The sequence below is a fragment of the Aythya ferina genome (assembly GCF_964211825.1).
Source record: "Aythya ferina genome assembly, chromosome: 7".
Lineage (NCBI taxonomy): Eukaryota > Metazoa > Chordata > Aves > Anseriformes > Anatidae > Aythya > Aythya ferina.
Genome location: NC_140302.1, coordinates 30,813,639 through 30,835,045, shown reverse-complemented (window position 1 = coordinate 30,835,045; position 21,407 = coordinate 30,813,639). Strand labels below are relative to the sequence as shown.

At 39.7% G+C, this 21,407-nt stretch overlaps 1 protein-coding gene across 1 annotated transcript in view; it reads left to right on the top strand.

The window, feature by feature from the left end:
- PDZD8 (PDZ domain containing 8) overlaps positions 1-21,407 on the top strand; it is a 57,084-nt gene that overhangs the window by 13,334 nt on the left and 22,343 nt on the right. The window contains exons 2-3 of the mRNA XM_084526459.1: positions 6,061-6,183; positions 12,212-12,314. Coding sequence (XP_084382585.1) covers positions 6,061-6,183; positions 12,212-12,314 — 226 coding nt within the window. The remainder of the gene's footprint in view (positions 1-6,060; positions 6,184-12,211; positions 12,315-21,407) is intronic.

Below are 21,407 nucleotides of genomic sequence, written 5' to 3'. Positions count from 1 at the left end.
ACACACACAACCTGCTGAATAACTTTATTTTTTCCAAAATATTTTGGATATTAAAATTTTCAAATATAGCAGCATTTACAAAAGCAAATGAATGGTTTACTAAACAGTTTCGCTTCAGATTTTGATTTATTTTATTTACTGTGGCAAACAGGTTTTGCAGACTTGCAACGTATACAAAGTAGTTCTTGCTAACGATAGCCACATTCTTAGCTAGTGGGCTCCTCTGAGGTTTAGGGTCTCTTTTTGCCTTGTTTATTAAGATTGAAACATTCAGGTAATGTGTCGTGACATAAATCTGTGACTTGATTAAAAATTCATAAACCTGTTGATGTTTAGTCTTGTTTTATGGCAGCAAAGTAGCGCTGAGATCCATAAAATACACATGATTAATGTGGGCTTGAACAGATACCCCGTGATTTTATAGACCACTATTTTAGATATCAGACTTCCGTAATGAAACCAGAGAATAATTTATTTTTTTCCTAGAAACGGCTTCTCACTGCTGAGCTGAAGCTCTGCTTACAAAATCCTAGCCTTGCATTTAGAAGTGGAGTTGTCTGTCCTGCTGCTCAGTGAATTAGGAAATGGGCTGCTGAGTTAGAGTTTTTGAAGTTTGTTAGTCTGTATTTAGCCTTATTTTGTGTGTGTGTGTGTGTGCGCGCACTGTGATTCTGGACGTTTTTAATAGCTGCAATGAACAGAAACACAGAACCCCTTGGTGATCTTTGGCCAAATAACTTAATTTTTTTTTTCCTCCCCCGTTTTTAATAGATTTCCTTATGCAACTAAAAATACTGCAGTTAAGTAGGAGCCGTGGAAGCAATCGATTTACCCAAGAGGTTATTAATGGCATTATAGAGGAGGCCCTTCTGAAAGCAAAGCAGTGACTTACAGCCTTGTCCCGTCTAGGTGAGCCGTCGCACATTCCTGCCTCCCCCACGGAGCTGGCGGCTGGAAGGAAGGAAGGAAGGGGCTGTGGCAGCTCTGCAAGCCCCCCAAGCGAGGGGGAGCAAATTGGGTTTGGTTTTCAGATGCAGTTTTGATCTCAGCTTTGTGAGTGATGGGATAGGAGCGAAGGAGCCCCTGAAAGTGGCTCCAAAACGCGGCATGAGCCCAGCGGAGGAGCTTTTGTGCGGAGGAGACGCACGGGCTGCAGGCAGGGTCTGGAAGCATTTTGCTGGGCTTTGTGTGTGGAGGAGCTAAGTATTACGCTATTTTAAGTGTATCTTGAATCCTGTACGTTAATCGAGTGACTTTATCGTAATTATCTTTCAGTATAGTTATCTGACCTAATTCTTCGTGTGAAATTACTTTTTTTTTTTTCCTCTTTGTGCCTTGTGATATTTTTCAAAACACTTTTGCTACTCAACAGCTTCTTTTAACTATTATTTTTACTTTTCTTAATGCTAAAAATTCACATGACGTTGATTGCTGTATATTCCTATTCGTATTAAATTATAATGATGCTCTGTAACCTTTTCTTAATCGTGCTATTTGAGTTTTAGACTTCAGAACAAATAAGATCAATTTATGGAGGGAGATGGATAATCTAAAAACAAACTGAAGAAGCACTATAAGCATCTAACGTAAGGCATTTTAAAACACTTTTTTTTTAAAGCAGGATTTTGAGGCAAGGACTTGGTGTTTGCTTTGCAGTATAACTCCAAAGTGACTTTTTTTTTTTTTTCCTAGGGAAAAGGCGAAGAGTTTACAAAACCTTAACTACAGTGTACAGACAGTAAACTCTACCTTAGTTCCAGTATTGTTTGGTATCATTTCACAGGCTAGGAATTGAAAAGGAGGTTTCCAGATATATGGATGGAGTTGGTGTAATCCTGCTTTGCAGCCTGAGGATGTGTGACACACGCATGAATTTTTGCCATTTGACCTTACAGAGTAAGGAGAGGCAGCAGCAGACCCCTTGTGAAAGGCATCTAAGGTGCACACAGCAGAAACGTGCCTTGGGGACCCTGGTACCAAGTCAGCGGGGTTCAGACACAAGCTGTATTTCTTTAAGCAGTTTTTGGTCACATTTTCTCAACCATTGCGCTACCAGCAGAGACTCTGAGATTCCCCCAGCCCGTTGTCAAGTCCTAAAACCCTTCCCCAGGCTGCAGCAGCCAGCGGCCCCACTTCCCATGGGCTTGTTCTCCGCTGATAGAGGTCCTCGGTTCCACGTAACCAACTTTTTGCTTACAGCTTAAAGTTAAGACAGGGAGAACACTGGAGTAGTGTTTGAAGATACAGACAGCCAAATAGAAGCCACATTTTTCCTTGTTCAGAGTTTGCCTATGAGAGCTGTGAATTCGGGAGAGCAGCCTGCTGGGGCTGATCTCACCCAGGGTGCTGAGGCAGCTGCAGGGACCAGCCGTGATTCCTCCGTGCCTGCAGTTCACACTTTGGCTTTTTGTAGGCTTGCTGAGGTTCCCTGCTAGGCTGCACACACACATTTTCATTTTTAGTTCGTGTGATGGATTTCTCTAATGCAAATTTATTGGTGGACTCTTGCTCCTTGGAGATGGACTAAATTTAAGTGTATTTGCTACCTCTTAAAGCTATTACAGAAGTTACGAGGTTATTTATGCAAAATAACTAATAAAATGAGCACTGCCTTTTAATGACGAACCCGGGATGATAGGAAATAGTCATTTCTCCTTTTCATAGGAGTGTGTGGGTCATGAAGATACCGTGGCTCTAAAGGGAACAGATGCTGCAGGGCTCGGGAGCAGAGTTCTTCTCTTGCCTGCCTCGCTGAATTGTTACAGCCAGCATTAGCTAAAAGCCTTCTCCTGATGCATCAATGCAACGAAAGATAGCTTCACATTCATATTAACAGTGTGTTTTGTTGTCTTTGGTGGAAATGCTCATTTCATAAAACCTGACAACTCGTTTTGTTGGCAACGTGGCTGTTCATAGGCAGGAGAGTTCCCTGTTGCAGGTAGAGGCGGTGGGGCCACCCTCTTGCTGGTCAGCTACTGTGGCAGCCGGGAAGCACCTGTGGCTGTTGGACACTGCTTTAAGAGGTAAAATGGCTTATAGGATTTTCTTACCATGGGGGAGAAGAAGGGAGAACCTGGGATACCTGCTGGGTTACGTGCAGGGATTGCAGGCTGCCTGCGTGTGGCCCTGCAGTACAGCCCGGAGGTACCCGCGCGCTGCCGACGTCGTGGGCTCCGTGTCCTGCTGCCAAGCTGCCTTGAACAGCCTCGTGCTGCCTTCCAGGAGCGGGAGGCTTCAGAGCAGCAGTTGCATAAATAACCCCATATCCCAGGTAAAATGTAGGGTTAAGGTTTGGTGCTAATGCCAGTGGAAATACGTAAAGTATTGGGACTCAAAACTGATTTGGCAAATCAGTTTTATTGGTAAGAACGTGAATGTAGACCTGTGCTGTAATGAGAACTTCTGTTGAGACGGCTTTTTAACTCTGTATTTTTATGAAATTTTATTAGTTAAGTGCCGCACAACACAAAGTTTAGCATATACTCTTAAGTGTTTTACGTGTTATTGTAGGTAACTGCAGTGACACTTCAGATTTCCCGTCTTTAATTCATTGGTGCAGTAATCAAAAAAATAAAATCTCAATTTTGATTTCTACATTGAAAATAATAATGAACATTTTCTTAGAGTAAGTCATTTATTTCTAGATTGAGTTTTTTTCTTTATTCCATACTGTAGCAAAAGATTGCAGCATGCAGTGTATTTAACATCTTGTTCTGAAGTTACTTTAGAGACCACATCTTTGGTTTGACTAAATATTATAGTTGGTTATTTTGCTTTTTTTCTTGCTATTATTTGTAGTGCTGTATGTGTTGTAGACAAAATAGATTTGTCTAGGCGTTGTTGTTAAATAGCCTGCAGACTTCTTATAATAACGGGAAGATTTTATCAATACCAAAAACTCAAATCCTTGCATTTGCTGCAGTTCAGGAAGGTGGTGGTGATCTACTGGACCCTTTCTTCCTCTCTTCGTCCCTCCCAGAGCTCTTGTGTCAGCAGCTCGCTGAGGGGCCTGCTGGTGGTTGCTGGTTGTTGGAGGTTCCCAAGGCAAACAAACTGTCCATGGAAGATATTCTGGAGGCGGTGTACAGATAGCTGCTGCTGCTACTAATTGGAAAGTTGGGTGGTTTTTTGTTTGTTTGTTTGTTGCATTCTTGCCTCTGCTCATGGAAATTAAATTCTTACTGTGCTGAAAATTAGAAAACCTACAAGTAATTACTAACCCAAAACTTGCGTTATTTTGCAGTGTAATTGCCTAACTGATGCTTTTTTGCTGAACAGAGCAGAAGCTCTGTTGGAGGGGAAAAACCAGCCCTAGCAGAGGGAGGGAGTGCTGTCGCTTGTGCTGCACGTGAGAGCTCCGCGGCAGGTTTGTGCCAAGCTCCGGGCAGGGGTGTTAGGGTCCCAAAGCAGCAGGGCTTCTTCCCAGTTTGTAGAGTGAAAATAGCACTGCTGCTATTTCCCCCCGTCTTGTATTTGTTCCTATTCCTTACTTTGCAGTTCTTGAATTATTAAAGATCATAAGTAACATATCAAACTAGATGGTGTCTGCGCATTAGGGGTATTTGGGGTTGGTGGCTTATGGTACGAGCGTACCGTAAGTCTGAACTGTGGCCCGTGTGATTTAATTACTTCATATTTTTAATACACAAAATAATTGTATATAATATTTAAAGCTGAGTGTTTTGACTTGTCTGACTTCCTCCAGTCTTTTTTTTTTCTGGAGGAGTTAATGAGGGAGAAACTTGGAACAAAATTAAAGTTAGAAGTGGAATTGGGTTTCAGTAAAATAACCGGAGAGTTAAGATGTACTTATTCACAAGGAGAATAAAAGAAGCGTCTTTTGCATGGCTTTGTCCGAGGCTGATGCTAGCACAAAAATGAGGTCCCTCGAAGCAGAGCATCGGGCTCCCTCCTGAAGAGTGTGTCGACAGTTAAAGGGCGCTCCGTTATTTATTTGGGTTTCTGAAACTCCTCAATCCCGGTCCATGTGACTGTTTCCTGAACATATTGTGATCTCCGAATGTGACAAGCAGATGCTTCTGATGGTTAAGCAAACAGTTTTTATGAAAGACTTCTTTGTTATGAAATGGCAGAGACGTCCTGCAGGCAGTGGTGCTCATCTTCTGCTGTTTGTTCGTCTTCTGAACAGCAAGAGCTGCTGGAAGGCCGGTGGTGACAAGGGAAAACCGGGCACTGGAAAGTGGTAGGAAACAAGCAATGAGTGAAAATGGAAAGCAGAGAGCCCCTACGAGTGCTTTCTCAAACACTTCATGTAAATAGCAGTGCCGTTCCCATAACATATTCCCATTTCCAAGGTCGGGGCCCTTGCTGCTGGAATCGCAGGGGCAGCGTGTGCGTGAGAGGGGCTGGGGCTGCAGCTGTGCGGCCTCTCCCCCTCCTGCTCCCCCTGCATCACGGCCGTGTCCAGCCCTGAAACGGGGCCGTTCAGAACTGAAAGCTGGATTTATGAGTCTGGGTATTCTTATCAGAAAGAGCTCGTTGTGTGGTGAGATAACGGGTGTAAAACACTCAGTGTTTCGAACATGAACTGCTTTCCCTGAGCCACATGCAGCGATGGGAGAAATAAAAATTCAAGGAAAACTACTTAGTATCTGTATTTTAATTTTAATTCCAGAAGATAAAGGAAAAAAAAAGGCAATTAAATTTCTTTATTTTTTATTTTTTTTTTTTGCAAAATAAGAGACTAAACTAAACTAAAAGTGTACGGCAACTAAAGTGTACGGGTTTTTAGGTTGCATCAGTCCTTGTAAGTACAGCAGTGTTGTGACAATTTAGGTTTTAGGGTCTTAGTGTTTCTTCACCTTAAACTTGTTTAAGTATTTCCTACAAAAAGGTCTTGTAATAAGATACTCCAATCTTCTCCGTTCAGAAAGTGTTATTAACTTTATTAACTTCTGCTTGTTCCTTTTGAGCAATAAACGTGCGGAAATGGCAGTTTTTCTCTCTTGGAGCATTAAAGATTCTTTCTAATCTCGTACTATTTTTAAGGTGTGGTAGTGCAATTTGTGTAATTTGAATTCTCTTCTTTATTTTTTTCAGGTTCAAGCCATTTTTTCCATTTCAAGTATCACCACCTGATGAATATGAAGATCGGGACCTCTGTATACAGGATTTTCTGCTGATAGAAGGTCGACTACAAGTCACGTTAATTGAATGTACAAGGTACCTTTTGTGGTCTTTTGCTCATTCTTTATTAAGCAAGTACACACATGTTCCTTAATTCGTAGTAATTATAGCTGTAAGCTTGTGCTGGTTCAAGAAGTAGCATCTTTGTTGTGATGGAGCTTTAATCAAGAAATATATTTTTAAAGTAGAAATGAACACATGAAAGCTGTAGCAAGTTTGAGGCAATTCTACAGTGTGTGTGTATGAACAGGGATTTCCTTTTATTTTGGATTTTGTCTGTTTAAAAGCTAATGTGCCTCTTGTTTTTGTTTTTATTTGTTTGGCACTCCAAATTATGAATCTCTTTCAGGACAATATAAAAGTTGTAATTATCCTATTGTATTGTGTTGCAAGCACAGGCAAGTAATTGTTTCACTGTTTTACTTAGATCGATCCAAATAAGTTTTATGAGGCATTATTTGTCTTTGTTTTGAACAAAATAATGGGAAGAAAGAAAATGTACCTCCTTCGTTTATTGAAGAGAAAATTATTCTCTTTAAAACTGGACAAAGGTATGCAGACATGGTTTGGTTTTGTGGTTTTTGTTTGGTTTTGTCAGACCTTTTAGTTCTTGGTTTATGGTAGATCTTATCTTCATGGTGCTTAGGCTTTGATCTAGCCTTGTGCCATTCTGCTCTTTATGAACAAAACCTCTGGTTTACAATGCGTTTTTTTTTTTTTTTTTAACTAGCTTTTTCATTAGTTGTATTACCAAGTAAGCTCCTTTTTGCTTTTTTTTTTTTTTTCTTTTCTTGTAGCCTTGTACAACCATGTTGGAACTTTATTTGCTGTGATGATGTCTTTTATTGGTGCTATTCACCATTTGCAACAAGATTATTTCTAGATGATGATCTTCTGCTTATGCTTCTTGTTTGGTCTTTCTTGATTGTGTTGGTCATGAGTGATTTTTATTTTTATTTTTTTTAATTTTGGGGGGCAGTAAAATTGCTGCTTACCTTTTTTTCTAGCATTGTGATCAGCCTCTTATGAACACACCAATAATGTTGTTGGTGCATTCCTTGGTTGTTAAGAGCATTTATTCTTCATCCCCTCTTAATAAAGGAGCTCAAAATCTCTCTATAGACAGTCTCCAATTTCAATCCAATAGTGTGTTTGCTTTTATTATAATAGGGCCCAAAATAACTCTTTAAGTTACATGCAGTTGTTTTTGGTTTGGAAAGTCACTTTAAAATACCGTGTCTTTCCTGCATCTGACATACTGTGTGCAGCGTTGCCAACGTAACAGTACTGTTTTGTTTCTTTCTGTTACCTTCTAGAAGCCAGATTGCTCAGTTTGACATCATCAGCTGACCTCTCAGTATTTTCAGCTGTCACAGATGCTTATCAGATGGCAGAGAGAGGATGCAGTTGCTGGCTTGTCAGGCCTTTTGAGCTTCAGGTCTGATTTAATCTATTTTATGCAGCGTGGAATTTCTAGATGCACTCTTGAAAGCGGTGTGAACAGACACATCTCGATCTAAATGGCTGACTTTGGTCCTACAGTAATTCCTCAGATCTTCCAAGTTGTTCCATCCTTTTTTTGAACTTAACCACAGCTGCTGTCTCCAAAATACCCCTCTAAATGAATATTCTTGCTTGCTTTGCACCTGAAGACATTTGTGAGGTAGAAGCTGAAAGGCACAGAGAGGACTTTGGAAGTAGAGAAAGAAATACACAATATGCACAAAAGTAGCAATGTCACAATTTCCCTTTTCATAACTACTGCATGTGAAGGCTGTCCGGGGCTGTTGGCAAGGTTTCTTTTTGCAATACCACTCCATATGCTGACATGCAGAGAGTTTTTCACCAACATCTGCTGCTGGGACCTCTGCAGACCTGCTACAGTCCCTGCTGGTGTGCTGGGACTTCGCCCTGAGCATTCCAGTGAGTGCTGTGACCTGATACTGACTGAGCATTGCTTCATTTCCCCAGATGTCTTAGTTTTTCACCCAAAGGTGCTTTGAGGTCACTGAACCTCAAGAGCCTCTTCCATCACAGGCAGTTTGTGTGAGTGAATTCACAGCAGAATGGTCGGCATCCCCTAATGAGAGCCGTCATCCGGAGGGGGGCACCTGAAGTTTTCTTCCTTGGCAATCTTTCCAATTCCAGAAGTGAAAAATCACCTTGATTTCTGTATATTTTTCAGTTTTGCTCAATGCCTGAGGATTTTACATTCTGTCTCAATATGGTAGCAATGGCAGAGCTGAGTGATTTAAGCTTTGCTTTGGTCCTTGCGTGGAGTAGTAGCGTTCAGTTCCTGTTTTCTGTTCTAAGCAATTAAGTCTTGAACGACAGAGGAGAAATTGTAGTGATGAAGCATCTTGCAAACTCTTTGTATGTTAGAAATGTCTAACTTAATTTCATTTTGTTCTTCACATATCCAAATGCATACTTCCTGCACTTTTTCTAATCACCCCCCAAGTTTCCTTGTTACTTGTTTGAAAGAAAATTTTCGTGTATTTTTTACACGAAATTATTGAAAGAATGGAAACTTCACTGATGTAGATAACATTTTATAATTTTTGTCTGACCTATTGAAAGCATGTTTTTATGATTGTAATACCTTCACAGAATACTTTCATTGCAAAAATGTATCTGTAGGTGAAAACGTTGTACAACGTGACAGTTTCTTCTACAAAAGAGAAAGGAAAAACTGAAGTTAGACTAACAACTGCATCCTTGCCTTAATTTTTTTAGGGTGAGAAAAGAACAAAGCAACACGCTGTTAAATCTCCCCATATGACTTTTTAAGGGTACTCTGCGAAGAAAGTCTTAAATCCTGTCAACTCTTACTATATTAAGCAGAATATTCTTCTAAAACTGTGCCACAATGTGGGCTTTTAAAATGAACATTTGTTTTAATAACCTTTGTGGACAAGGAGACTTTTCCGAAGACAGTCGTTTTGTAAAACACTGCAGTGTGTACCCGAGCCCGATGTGTTAGGTTTGGAGTTTTATGTTTATTTTTTTTCCCTTTTGCCCTCAAGTGGACTTCGTGCAGCAGTGTGTGGATGTTGAATCTGCTTTTGGCATTCTTAAAATTCAGGAAATATTCTGCTTATTTTGACTCCAAAACTGTTTGCAAATAAAAGGGTCACATTTGAAATTTAAAAAGTTTAAAAAAAAAAAAAAAAGTTTTAAAGGAAATACATTGAGCTTGCTTTTATGTACCTGGTAATAAATAAGATGTTAGTATAGATCAGTGTGTACTTTGCACGTATCGACTTCTTGTTAGATTTGCATATCAACCCTTTTGTATCACCCCACAAAAAGCAGCCAGCTTGATAGCCCATCTAGTCATCCTCCTCTCTTGGGGACTGTAGAGACAGGCCAAGGTCTTGGGCTTCAATCAGCCCTAAGAGCTGAGACTGCCCCCGCCTCGGCCTCCTTCTGCTGCCTGCCCTCTGTCAGGGGGCCTCCTATAACATTTGGGGTCTGTATGGTGCTGGGACAGCCCTGAGCTGCTGCTGTTCCGGCTGCTCTGCTGAATCGCTCGGCTCTGCCTTGTGCTTGCCCGAGGGTATCCCGTCTGGAGGTAGGGAAGCAGTAGAAATCATCCTTCTTATATACTTATTTTAATTACTCAGGCAGTAGCTTAATCATTTTTTCTTACTGGTGTAATTTTTGCTTGGGCTATAAACTTAGTTTCAGGGCGTCTTTCATACACTGTTTGTTACTGGCTTATTAATGTTACATCTGTGGAGTGCACAGTAATCTGCATTTCAATATGCAGTTGTTTGGGGTGTGCTGTGATGCGATTGTAATCAGTCTTTATCTGCAGCTGCATTGGAGAATCCAGCTCTTCTGTTTGCGTGCTATCGGAGATGTTATTCAAACAAAAACTTCCTTAGTGGCATAGAAGCGAAAATTTCCCCTTTGTCTTCCTGAAACTGGAAATTGTATTCCAAACTCCAGCACGAAGTGTCCGTGGACCAGGACTGCTCTTTAAGCGTGCATTTTTGCTGTCCTGCGATACGGTTCTTCAAGTAGGGCGTGCGTAGCATAATGTAACATGAAATCTCATTGTTTCCTATGCACCTTTTATGTTATGGTTGTAGTTGAAAATCACTTTTTTTTTTTCCCCAGTTGTGATGTACCTCCTGTCCTTGTTCTTGTATGTTACTTGTCACCAGTACAAGACAGATAAATAGCTGCTGCGCTGATATTTTAGAGGAATTAGGGGTTTAGAAACAGGCAAGGACTCCTGGAAGATACACTGTTGAGTGTTTTGTCTGTCTGTCTTTATCTTTTGAACTGCATTAACCAACTGGATCTTTGATCAGCTTCGTTATTATTCCCCCCCAACCCCCTGACCCACCGTGCTTCCCTCCTTTGCAAAGCTGGAGAGGAAACTCGTGCGGTCCTGTTGGGTGAAATGCAATGTGTGCAAGCAATGACCAACTGTGGAAAAACTTTACTGAACTAGCTGATGGCGATGAGTTGCAGTTGACATGGAAGGAAAAGTGCATTATTCAAAAGCAACTACGAAAAGCAGAATAGGAGAGCCACGGAAGGTTGCTGAGGATAGTTTAAAAATGAGCAAAGAGGGTACGAGCTGGTCAGTTTTAGGTAACCCTGAACAAATTTAGTCTTGCTCAGACAAAATACCCAATCGGTTGGTTCTGAGGCTGGATTTCTGCTTACTGTAATCAAATCAATAGCGTCTAGACTAACAAGTGCTGAAGGTCAAGCTGGAAGTGCTGCTGACAGCTGCTCTTTGCAGGGTTTCAGTAGAGAAGGGATGGGGCAGCACGCAGACTGGACACCTGAGGCTGGCAGCACAGCATGAAGCCACAAGGCTGGCACCTGGAACAGCAAACACAGCAAAATGCTGGGCACCAACCCAGGGGTAGATGTAGAACTGAGTAACTGTAAGGATCTTTGCAGTTGAATTATTTGTAGAGAGACACACAAAAGGAACACTTCTTCCATTCCCCGTGCTTTAATGCAAGCTAGAAAACTGTTGTAGAATTAGGTGTTTCCTTGGGATTGGTGTAATTTTACCAATTCCAGTTGCTGAAGAAAGTTGTTTTCAATTGCTTTTACTTAATTTTCAAAGTATATTTAATATATAATAATACAGATAGTTCCATATCTAGAAATCTACATGCTTTTTAATCATAAATACTTAACCGAGAAACATTCATTAAGAACAACAAAATGAACAAGGAAATTGCTGTGATTTGATTACAGCTTTTGTCTCCATCTGAAGAGTTGTGTAATAAATCTCAGTCATAAATAAGCTAGTTTGGATGAAAGCTTAGACTTACTTATTTTGAAGTTTTCTATATGCATTTGACAAGGATCGTTTCTAATGGCTCTCTTGGAAGAGCACAATTTATTGGATGTTTTTATTCCCAAATATTTATCTGCTTCTAAGTACTGAGAGAGAAACTGTGTACAACTTCACTGCTTCCCACACACCCCCTCTTATAGCATTGTTACCTAACTGAAAAGCTTTGTAGCCTTCTGGAATAGAATAAGATGCCTGAAGAACCACTTCAGTTTGTTAGGAAATAGTGTGCTGCTGACTGTGTATCTGTGACTTTGCTACTACAGTAACACTCTCTCTCCAACCAAGGAAAGCTGTTGTATGTTGTGAAGTTTAGGACTAGAGCTAAAGAGTCTTGCGTCTGTAACTGCTTTATTTTTTAAGCTATTTTATATAAAAATAGTAATCTGCCAATTGAACACTTAAAAAAACAAACAAACAAACAAACAAAAAAAAAAAAAAAACACAAAAAAAAACAACAAACACCCCTTCCTCCCTCTAAAACCCTGTCCCTAAAGCCCTAGCTAACATTTTAAAACAATTTTAGATACATGTAAAATACTTCCACTAGAGGGTGGCAGTGCCTTGCATTTTGTGAAAGGCTGTGCTTTTGGAATCACTTAAGTATGCACTTCTGTGTCTGTACACATTGAAAATAGTAATGGGGTGTACAAAGGAAGAACACGGAGTTTAATATGATACTTAGGATGCATACTAGTATTACAATTCTTACTGTACGCTTTTCTGTTTCAGGTTGCTTATATTTGGATCCTATGAAAGAGAAACAAATGTCCATTGCACAATGGAGCTGAGCAGTAATGTTTGGGAAGAAAAATCAAGGAGTTCCATTAAAACGGTAAAAAAAGGTTTAAGCTTTACATATTGCAGTATGTTTTATGTTCTTAGCACATTGTCTAGAATAATGTATCTTTTGAATGACAAAATGAGTGATTTAGCAGGAAGAAAACCCTAAAAATATAATGGACCAGTTACTATTTTTTAATTCATTGTCAGATCAGCATGGATGGATCATGTTCAGTTGTCACAGCTGTGCTTGAAAATGTACCTGATTGGAGCATATTGATTATCAGCTGTACCAATGCATTAAAAAAAATCAGTGTAAAATAGGTATTTTGCAGTTCTGTTACATTTGAGCGAGGCAATGAGAAACAGTGAATGAAACAATGAAAACAGGGAAGGAGATTTATCTGTCTTTCACTGGGCATATTCCCTTCTGACACAGGCATTGAAGATGTATGTGGTCAGAGGGTTAGGTTAGACTGATTTCCTCCTTTTGTCTATATTTTTGACAAAAGGCAGAGGGAATTGCTGTAGGTCTCTTTTGAGCATATGAATCCTCCCAGGTCTGCTGCAGAAAAATGCTTTTACAAGTGTCTGCAAATATAGAAAGTGGCAGTATTAGTGGTATTGTATGTTACTCTTTTATTATCATACTTGATAATGTGAGTTCAGCAGCACAGAGCCTACAAATTGCATTTCTCCTTTTTTTTCCTTGGAGGATGAGTTGCCTTTTTTTCCCTGTCAAACAAGAGGTGCAATATATGAAAGAGCCTTTAAATTTCACATTAGCGATATTGTGGTAGTCATCAAATGGAATTGGGCTTATGCTGAGCAGTAAGTACTGTGCCTATTGAAAACAAGAGAAGCTTTAAAAAGACTTTATCTTAACAACTGGCTTCATACAAAGAAATCACCACAACGAAAATCAATGTCCTGCATTTTACCCTCTGCTGTCTGAGTGCAACTAGCTTAAGCCCTGTGCCTTCCCTGCATCAGACTGGAGTTCTGGAGACCGGCAGCGTTGTCTGGATGGAGCAGCCAGATGCCATTCAGCACCTCCTTCAGTTTCTGCAGTTAAATTCCATTTTGTGGTGTTTTAAAAACTCCTGGTGACAACTGCTATGGTATTTGTTTTGAATATAGAGTGTAGTAGACAAAAATACTGTTTTGGGTATATTACACAGGAAGTATTTTCTGTGTACTGTGTCTTGCCTAAAAGGATGTGTGTCTGAGCAGCAAAGACAGCTGCCTCTTGTTGTTGCAGCTGCTGTATTCTCAGTCGAGTGAAAAACTTGACGGGTGGAAAGGATGCACTCTTGCTTCCTCAGCCCTCTCGAGCACTCGGTTGCAATTAGCTTTCTGAGCACAGCATGGGGAGGCAGGCGGGGGAAGGCACGAGCAGGGAGTCAGGAGCTGGTGTGCAGGCAGAGAAACTTCTGAGAGCTTTCTTGGAGCCTGGGTCAGCAGCCGAACGTTGTAGTGGTGGCTCAGGACTGTGTTTTCTGGAGTTGTCTGTCTTGGCCTTCTCCAGTCAGGGCTGTTTGGTTGAGCTAGGCACGTCGGCTCCCTGAGCTGACTCTCTGTGTGATTGCAGCTGCAGTGCTAGCCAAAAGAGGAGGAAAGGTGTGTAAGGAAAGAAGAGAGGGATGGTGGCAGCTTAAACTAGTGTCAGCTGCAAAGCATCGCACCGCCAGAGGTGTTAGGAAGCGTAATGGGTTGCAGCGGTCCTGAGAGGATTTATTGAGTTCAGTTAACCCTAGAAGTTGCAAGATTTCATTGAGTCAGTAGGCGAGGTAGAGGTTTGGGGTAATTTGTTTTCAGATATTTTTGTTTAGTCTGTTTTATGGAGCTGATAATTTTGTTTAACTTCCGGTTTGCTTTATTCTACCTCTAAAGATTTAATTCTATTTGTATGATTGCATAAAGATGATACAGGAGCAATTCAGCCCTAATTCTGGCCAGTTCATAGTTTTAACCCATTCCTAACAAATATTTCAAAATTTTCAAGAAACAGGCAATATTGTCAGTGTTTAGAAAACCATTTCAGGGTTTGCACCCAGTTCTGATACTAATTTATTTATCTGAATGACCCCTTTGTGGGGACAGTCAGTGTGTGAAACTGTGAACACACTCTCAGGGTTGGTGCTCTGGTAGTTACGGTGGCAGTGCGCTGCTTTAACATAGTACTCTGGACGAACTGATTTGTCTTAATTTATAGGTTATATTGAGCAGCAGTATCAGGATGTGTCCTGTTGCTCTTTTGCTGGCAGATGGTGTGTTCCTGACAGCAGATGGCAGTAGGGCTAAACTGATGGCAGGCAGAAAGGCATGGGTCCTGTTTAAAATTATATATATATAAATCCTCAGGCTGAGATTCAGCTCATCTTCTGTTTGAGCACCTAAAATGAAATGGCAGGCTTTCAGAATTTTGGCTTTTGGTAATATGGCTTGCAATGTGCAGAAGTTTAAGTATCTGTGTTCCAGTTCTTCATTGCTCAGTCGCTGTCTGCCAGAGAGCACAGGCTCCTGATCTGCGTTGCTCACCCTCTAGCTCTGCTGCCAGTGTGAGGAACTCACTGGGTTCAACCGCCCTGAGCTTCAGGTGACTGAACTTTAAGTTCCTGATTTTGGAAGTCTCGATGTGGTTGAATACAGCACCTGTAAGTTAGCACCTTGCAAAACCGCGTTGCTTTTCAGCTTCAGTTCACCAGATGTAGGGAAATCACAGAAGTCTCTTTTCCTTAGGAAATGACTTTAAATATGCAAGTTAAGTCACAAAATATCAGGAGATCTTGCTGGGAGGCAAGAGAATTTGCCAAGCCCTGCAGTTAAATGAGAAATGTTGCTAACGTACTTAAGATTGGAACTTACTTATTTTTCTGAGTAATTGCAACTATATGAATACCTTGCTAATATTAAATCCTTCTTTTATTGCCCTTGTGTGCAATAATTATTGGAGATGAAGTTGCTGGAATGAATAATAGGTTCAGAAGCTATGGAGAAGAAATAATAGACTAAGTTGAAGTGAGAAATAGTTAAATAGGTTCTGGTTGAAAAGTGTCTGTAATTTGTAATGGTGTCATACAGGCACCATTCATCATCATTCAGAATTCGTCACCTGAGTGATTGCACTCAACAATGTTCCTGAAGAAAATTCTCATAACTTTCTGCACTTATTAGCATTTTTATTTTTTTTACTACGTTAGTAATAGTGATAGAAGATTAGACAGGCTTAATACTTCGTAATGAATTTGGCGAGACTTTAATCTGATCCCATTATTTATGGAATATTAGTAGATGTCAAAATTGGTTTTTGAAAAAAGGTGCTGTGTTATTGAGCACGTCTAGACTATTTCTGAAGAGTCTGTTCTAATACAAAGGTTTTTCTAGAGAGATGATTTGGCACATTCCCATGTGACATAAGTAAACATTCATAAATACCCTAATTAGTAGTGTGTGCTGCTGGAATTAACGTTAATCACTGCATTGCTATGTAAAATTTATTTATGAACAGGATGTAGTAATTAGACAGCAGTTAGCAACATTGGATTAGTAGACAGGTATTTCATAGCTAAAAAATTTAGGTATATCTTTATCTAAATACTGGGCAGTGTGTGCATATATGAAAAATTTGTGCTCTTCGTTGGGTCTAAGAATGTAGAGTAATGGGAGAAAGGTTCTCAGTTATGAAACAAAATGCTCTGTGATTTCTCTTGTCTATCTTTTTCTGCCTTTTTTTTCCACAAGAAATTCAGGAGCACAAGATAATTACTTCTGATTTTGAAATAATCACGTCACATACTCTGAGGAAATTTGAGGGAAAACCTTTAAATTCTGGTTTCAATGATGTTGCTCCTTGAGGTAATGCTGTAGGAATGGCAGCACTTCCATATCCTTAAAGGCAATAAGGGTTTTGGGGAATCTGTTTTGAGGGCTCTTTTTGTTGTTGTTACTTGGGCTTTGCTTGTTTTGGAAATCTCTTCTGTAAATGCAAACATGGGTAATGCAGGAGCTTCATTTCATATTCTGCAAATTAAATATTTCTGTCTAAAATGCTGCATCTGATAGCCCATAGGACTGTGCTTTTGCAGCAGTTCTCAGAAGCACACAAATAACCTCTGAAGCAGCATAATATACAGAATTGAAGAATTCAGATGTGTCCCACTACACTTTAGGAATTCCATTTGCACTTTTCTCTCATTCACTCTGAATATTCAGAGGCTGATACTGGAATGGTTGGAGGGGAAGACCACTGACATCTACCTCTCAGTATTACCCCAAATCTGTGTGTGTATACACATATAGGCTATGATCTTCTCTGTTTTGGGGGGGGTTATTTTGACAGCTATGGACTTTTACAGGTAAATTTAATGGTGACTTTGAAATTGCTATAGGCTGGCTTTTTTAATAAAAACATTCTGATAAAAACAAAGGGATATTTCTCAGCCTTTCATAAAACCAAATTTCCTTTGTCAGGGATTAAGGGAACCTTACAGGTGTTCCAGTAGAGTGACATAGGAATGTAAAATGAGAAATAATGTAGATCAAATCCAGCACCTTCTGAAATGAGTTGCCTGAAGATACTAAACAATAATGTCAAATTTTGAAGCAACTGTGAAACGTTAATTTGTAAATACACGGAGTTAAATGCCTCACAGTTGGCATTTCAGTCTGCTTATTTAACAGTCTGCCATTTCAATGTTTAATCCTATCAAAAGAAAGGAGGAGGATTAAAGCAAGCGAAGCTTTTTCAAAATGTCACTTTTTATGAAAATTCATGATCTTGTAAAATTTGATAATATTTGTAAATACAATGGGGAATAGTTCTGAGATTTGTGCCTTACATAATATTCTGTAATCCGTCTTTCAAATAAACTTGAAGGCCATCAGGATTTTTTCTGGCTCATCCTAAACATTTAAGCTTTTTTGACTGGAGGCTTAAGAAAGCTGCTCTGTTATTTAATGAGACCTTCTGGGTCAGCACACTGCAGTGCTTTGCTTTGCAGAGACGTGGATATGAACGTTAAAACAAAAGCAAGCCAAAAAAATCTTTCTCTTTTCTTGGTACGTGTATGTTCAAGTAGTTTAGAATAAGGTGTCATCAGTGTAGTCGCAGCCTGACCTAATATATAAAATATATTATTGCTTGCTTGTAAAAATCAATCATAAGGTATCATATCCTATGTTCTTGGGCATGCATACCCTCACGTGTGGTTACGGTGGTTAAGAAGCAGAGCTCTCCACACTCCGCTGCCTCTGGTAGCAGCCAGCGTGAAATGCATCGAGTACATCCAAGTCAGTAATATTCCTTACATGTGCTTTTCTCCCCCGTGTCCAGGCTCAAAGTCAGAGGGGTTGGAGTTCTGCAGAAGTTCATATTGCTTGCAATGAACCCAACTTTCTGGGTTTCAAATGTAAAATGCCAGGTAAAAAGATTAATGAATAAAATAACGAGAGAGAAGAATCTGTTAGGAGCAGGGCTTAATGCTTGCTGGTGGTTGTGCTTCCCTGGCTCCCAACTCTTCAATTCTTAGGTGAATTCATCTCTGCGAACTGACTGTTCTTGAGCAAAATGTCTATTAAAAGCTAAGCTTTGTCTTCTATTCTGTTAGTGCTGTTTCCTGAACTGATAAGCAACATTAATTTTAGCGGTGTATTTTTGCTTTGAAGCTTGTTCACATAGTAAGAAACCTGTAGTACATACTTGTTAACTTTTAGTTGAGTTACTTCCATATTCGAATAGTACCTAGTTTGAATGGAAACTGCAGATTGTCTTATAAGATTGTCTTATCATACTAATTAATTGCAACTTCACATTTAAAACATAAAACTATTAAGTCAGTGCAGCTTGATCTCTTTTCCTTAAAAATGCTAGTAACCTCTAAGTCAGTGCCTTATTTTAGCGTATTACCGTGCTGACTTTTTTGTATTCTTCTCATCTGTTCCAAATATTAGATGCAGGAAAGAGTTCTAAGCACTTCTCACAGCAGCTGTGTTTCTCATTTGCGAAGAAATTGATTTACCGTGATAGCTGATCTTGCTAAATAAATAGATGTCTGATGCATGAAAGCTAACCTTGTTTGTATAAACGGTATGGCCCATTGTACGAGAGATAACAGGGCTTTATTGACCAGAGTAAACAAAATGGTTTCTGGGCAGTTCAGTGCGTTTCTGGAAGGATTTTCTAAACTCTGTTGTTCTGCCCTGTTGCGAAGCTCGGCAGCCAGGCAGGCGGCTCGGTCTGGTGGCTGTTGCATGGGGGGTGGCAAGCTCAGGCCCCTGTTCTCTTTGAAGTGGTTATCAGTGAACCATCCCTCCGAGTTCTGCTTCCTGAAGGTTGTCATTTCCAAAGGTAGGTGTTTGGTTTGGGGGTGTGCTTGACAGTGTTATTTTGGGTGTGCAGCTTCCAAACTGTTTAAAACTAGAAGCCTGAGATACATTTTCAGAAACCTAGCTTGGTTTTTGTTTTGTTTTAGTTTTTCCTTTTAAATCAGACCTTATACTTCCATGTCCGTCATGAAGCATCGTTTGTCATTTTGGTATATTCAGACTCGATTGTTTTCCCATGAAGCACGTGAAGAAAAAGAAAATAAACTTTATCAACTTTGAATGGAATTATTGTATGGAGTTTCTTTTACCAGTTGGCAGACTGGCCAAGTGTCTCCTATCCAAGGCATAAACTGAGAGCAGCAAAGTGGAAACTTTTAAAAATCTATTGAAAACTTTAAAATTTGTTTGAAGTTCGTGTTAAGCATTTTCTGTCTCCTGGGATTCTTGGAAACAATTCATAGCATCCAATCTTGTCATAGAGTCAAGTCAAGTTGGGAGAGCCTCTAAATTAGAATAGCAATCTGACTAACCTGATTACCCGACAATAAAAATCTAAGTAGTAGTCATATGGTAAGGTTAGAATCAACGTGTTTGTTTTTAGCCTTTTCGTATGATGGGAGATGTGAAGGGGTAAGAAGATTTTCATCTTATCCAAGCAAGCAATTGCCAAAACTTCTTCAAATAGCAGTGTGCAATTAGTTCTTAGTTTTGTTTCAGTGCATTCAAGGTAGTTGCTTAAACACAGATACTCACAACAACCTTTGGAAAAATAACTTCTCATTGCTTGTTTAAACTTTGTGTTCCTTTTGGGTCTTCTTGTTTACTTTTTAGATATATTTTCTTGGAGAACCATTATAAAAGTTAACCTTTTCTTAACACACGATGTTTAAGGAACAGGGAGAGTCTGTATATGCAAATTAATGTCTAAGAGGAGTTAACTAATTTGGGTAAAATCCTATTAGAAATTAGTTGTATTTAGCTTTTGTGTCTTTTTTATTTATTTATTTTTTTAACCCAAGTTTGCTGAAGGAGTTTGGAGACTTAATGGATTTTTTTGACTCCTGCTAAGTCAGTAATAGCAGTGAATAACATCGGCAGACTTCATGAAGTAAAGGAAGCCTGTTGCAGGTTGGCCTCCTGGAAAGGTTATACTTCTCATTTTATAGGATGAAAAAAAACACAACATACCTAGACAGGAGAAATATCAGGTCTTCAGCGACTCAGAAGAGCAATTCATTTTGGCAGAATGAAACAGTGAGACATAAGGGCATGTGTTTGGCAGCTGAACTGGGCCATCAGAAGCTGAGATGTTTTTGAGGACACAAAATTGCAGTACAGGGAGCAGATGGAGATAGCTGAGAGGTAGGTGGATTGATGGTCGCTAAAATGATGCTCTGCACCAAGGAAGCAGATTCTTCAGCACCAGGAACAGACCTGGGAGGGGTGTATGAAATGAGAGGCTTCCAAACAGGGTGGCTGGTACAGGTTGCGACGTAGCTGGAAAGGTTCTGCTGTTGGTAAGTTACCTGTCCCTCCTGTAACAGGAGTTTGCTCACTATTGTTGCCATAGTCAGCAGGAGCTGCTCTGGCTCATGGTACCTGGCATAAGCTTGTACTCTTTTTACACATCTCCTTTGGCCTGCAACATGTTACACACTTAGGAGCTTGGTTTGCACTTAAAGTTGCTAAGTGGAGCTGTTGGCATTAAGTGGTGAGATGCACAAGTCTCTTTTGTGGTTCTCTGTATGATTCAGGCTGCTTACCCGGTGCTGGCCCTATGCATCTGTTTGGATTTCAACAGTGACCCTTCTGTTCTGGTGAGGTTTTGAGAGATGGCATTAAAGCATTCAAGGAAACTCGATATGCAGGCTGTATTAATGTATACTAAAGTTTTCATTAGTAGAGGAAATCTCAGTACTTAGGTCTGATTCTCATTGCTATTTTAATTGGTTTAAACACAAAAATTACATTATCTTAAGCATAATCAGGCTAAATATCAGGAATAAAATTGGAAATGAAGGTTTCTGAAAATATCCTTAATTAATATTAAATATATAATACAATAATTTTATTAAATATTTCACTAAAGAGCCTGCTGTTCTTTAATGTAGGTATTTGACGTCCTTCAACAGGAGGAAAATGAATTTTCATACAGCACAGACAGTTACTATCTAGTGGTCTTAAATTTTGTGGTAAAAGCGTCAAAATACGAGCCTATAAAATACTGAGTGACTGCAAATAAAGCCTTTCATTTTGTGGGAGGAATTCCTTCTCCTGAGTATAGTCTTATGTCACGCTGCTGTTTTTTGAAGTCAAATGAGTTAAGTAGCTCAAATTTTTGGATTGAGAGTAAGTACAGTGTTGTTACGTGGGTAGTGTCTTACCTTACTAGAGTGCAGCAGTTATTTAACTGAACGATACCTCAAAATGACTACTCAATTATTTTTTTTCCTTCCTTTCCCCTTCTTTAACCACAAGCTGAAGCAGAAATTAGATGCTTATCTCTAGTGTTATAAATCTCTTGCAGGTCTAGTAGGGTGGAGCTCAGCATCTAGGGGCAACACTGGTAAAGAAAATGGTGGTTGGACTATTTATGTTTTGTCATTGTTTTCGCTGCCTAGAATACTGTGGTTATTTTCTGTCTGTGGAATAGCAGGAGAGAAATTTGAAAAATTCTGATAATTACTGGTACAGGATGAGCAATTTTTCTTGCTTTTTCTTAAGGGCTGCTATTTTAAAATGCTTCCAGTAATTTTAAAATAAAGAGAAAAAAAAAAACCATAAACCAACCTTTTGTAATGCAAGTGTGGTAGGTGAT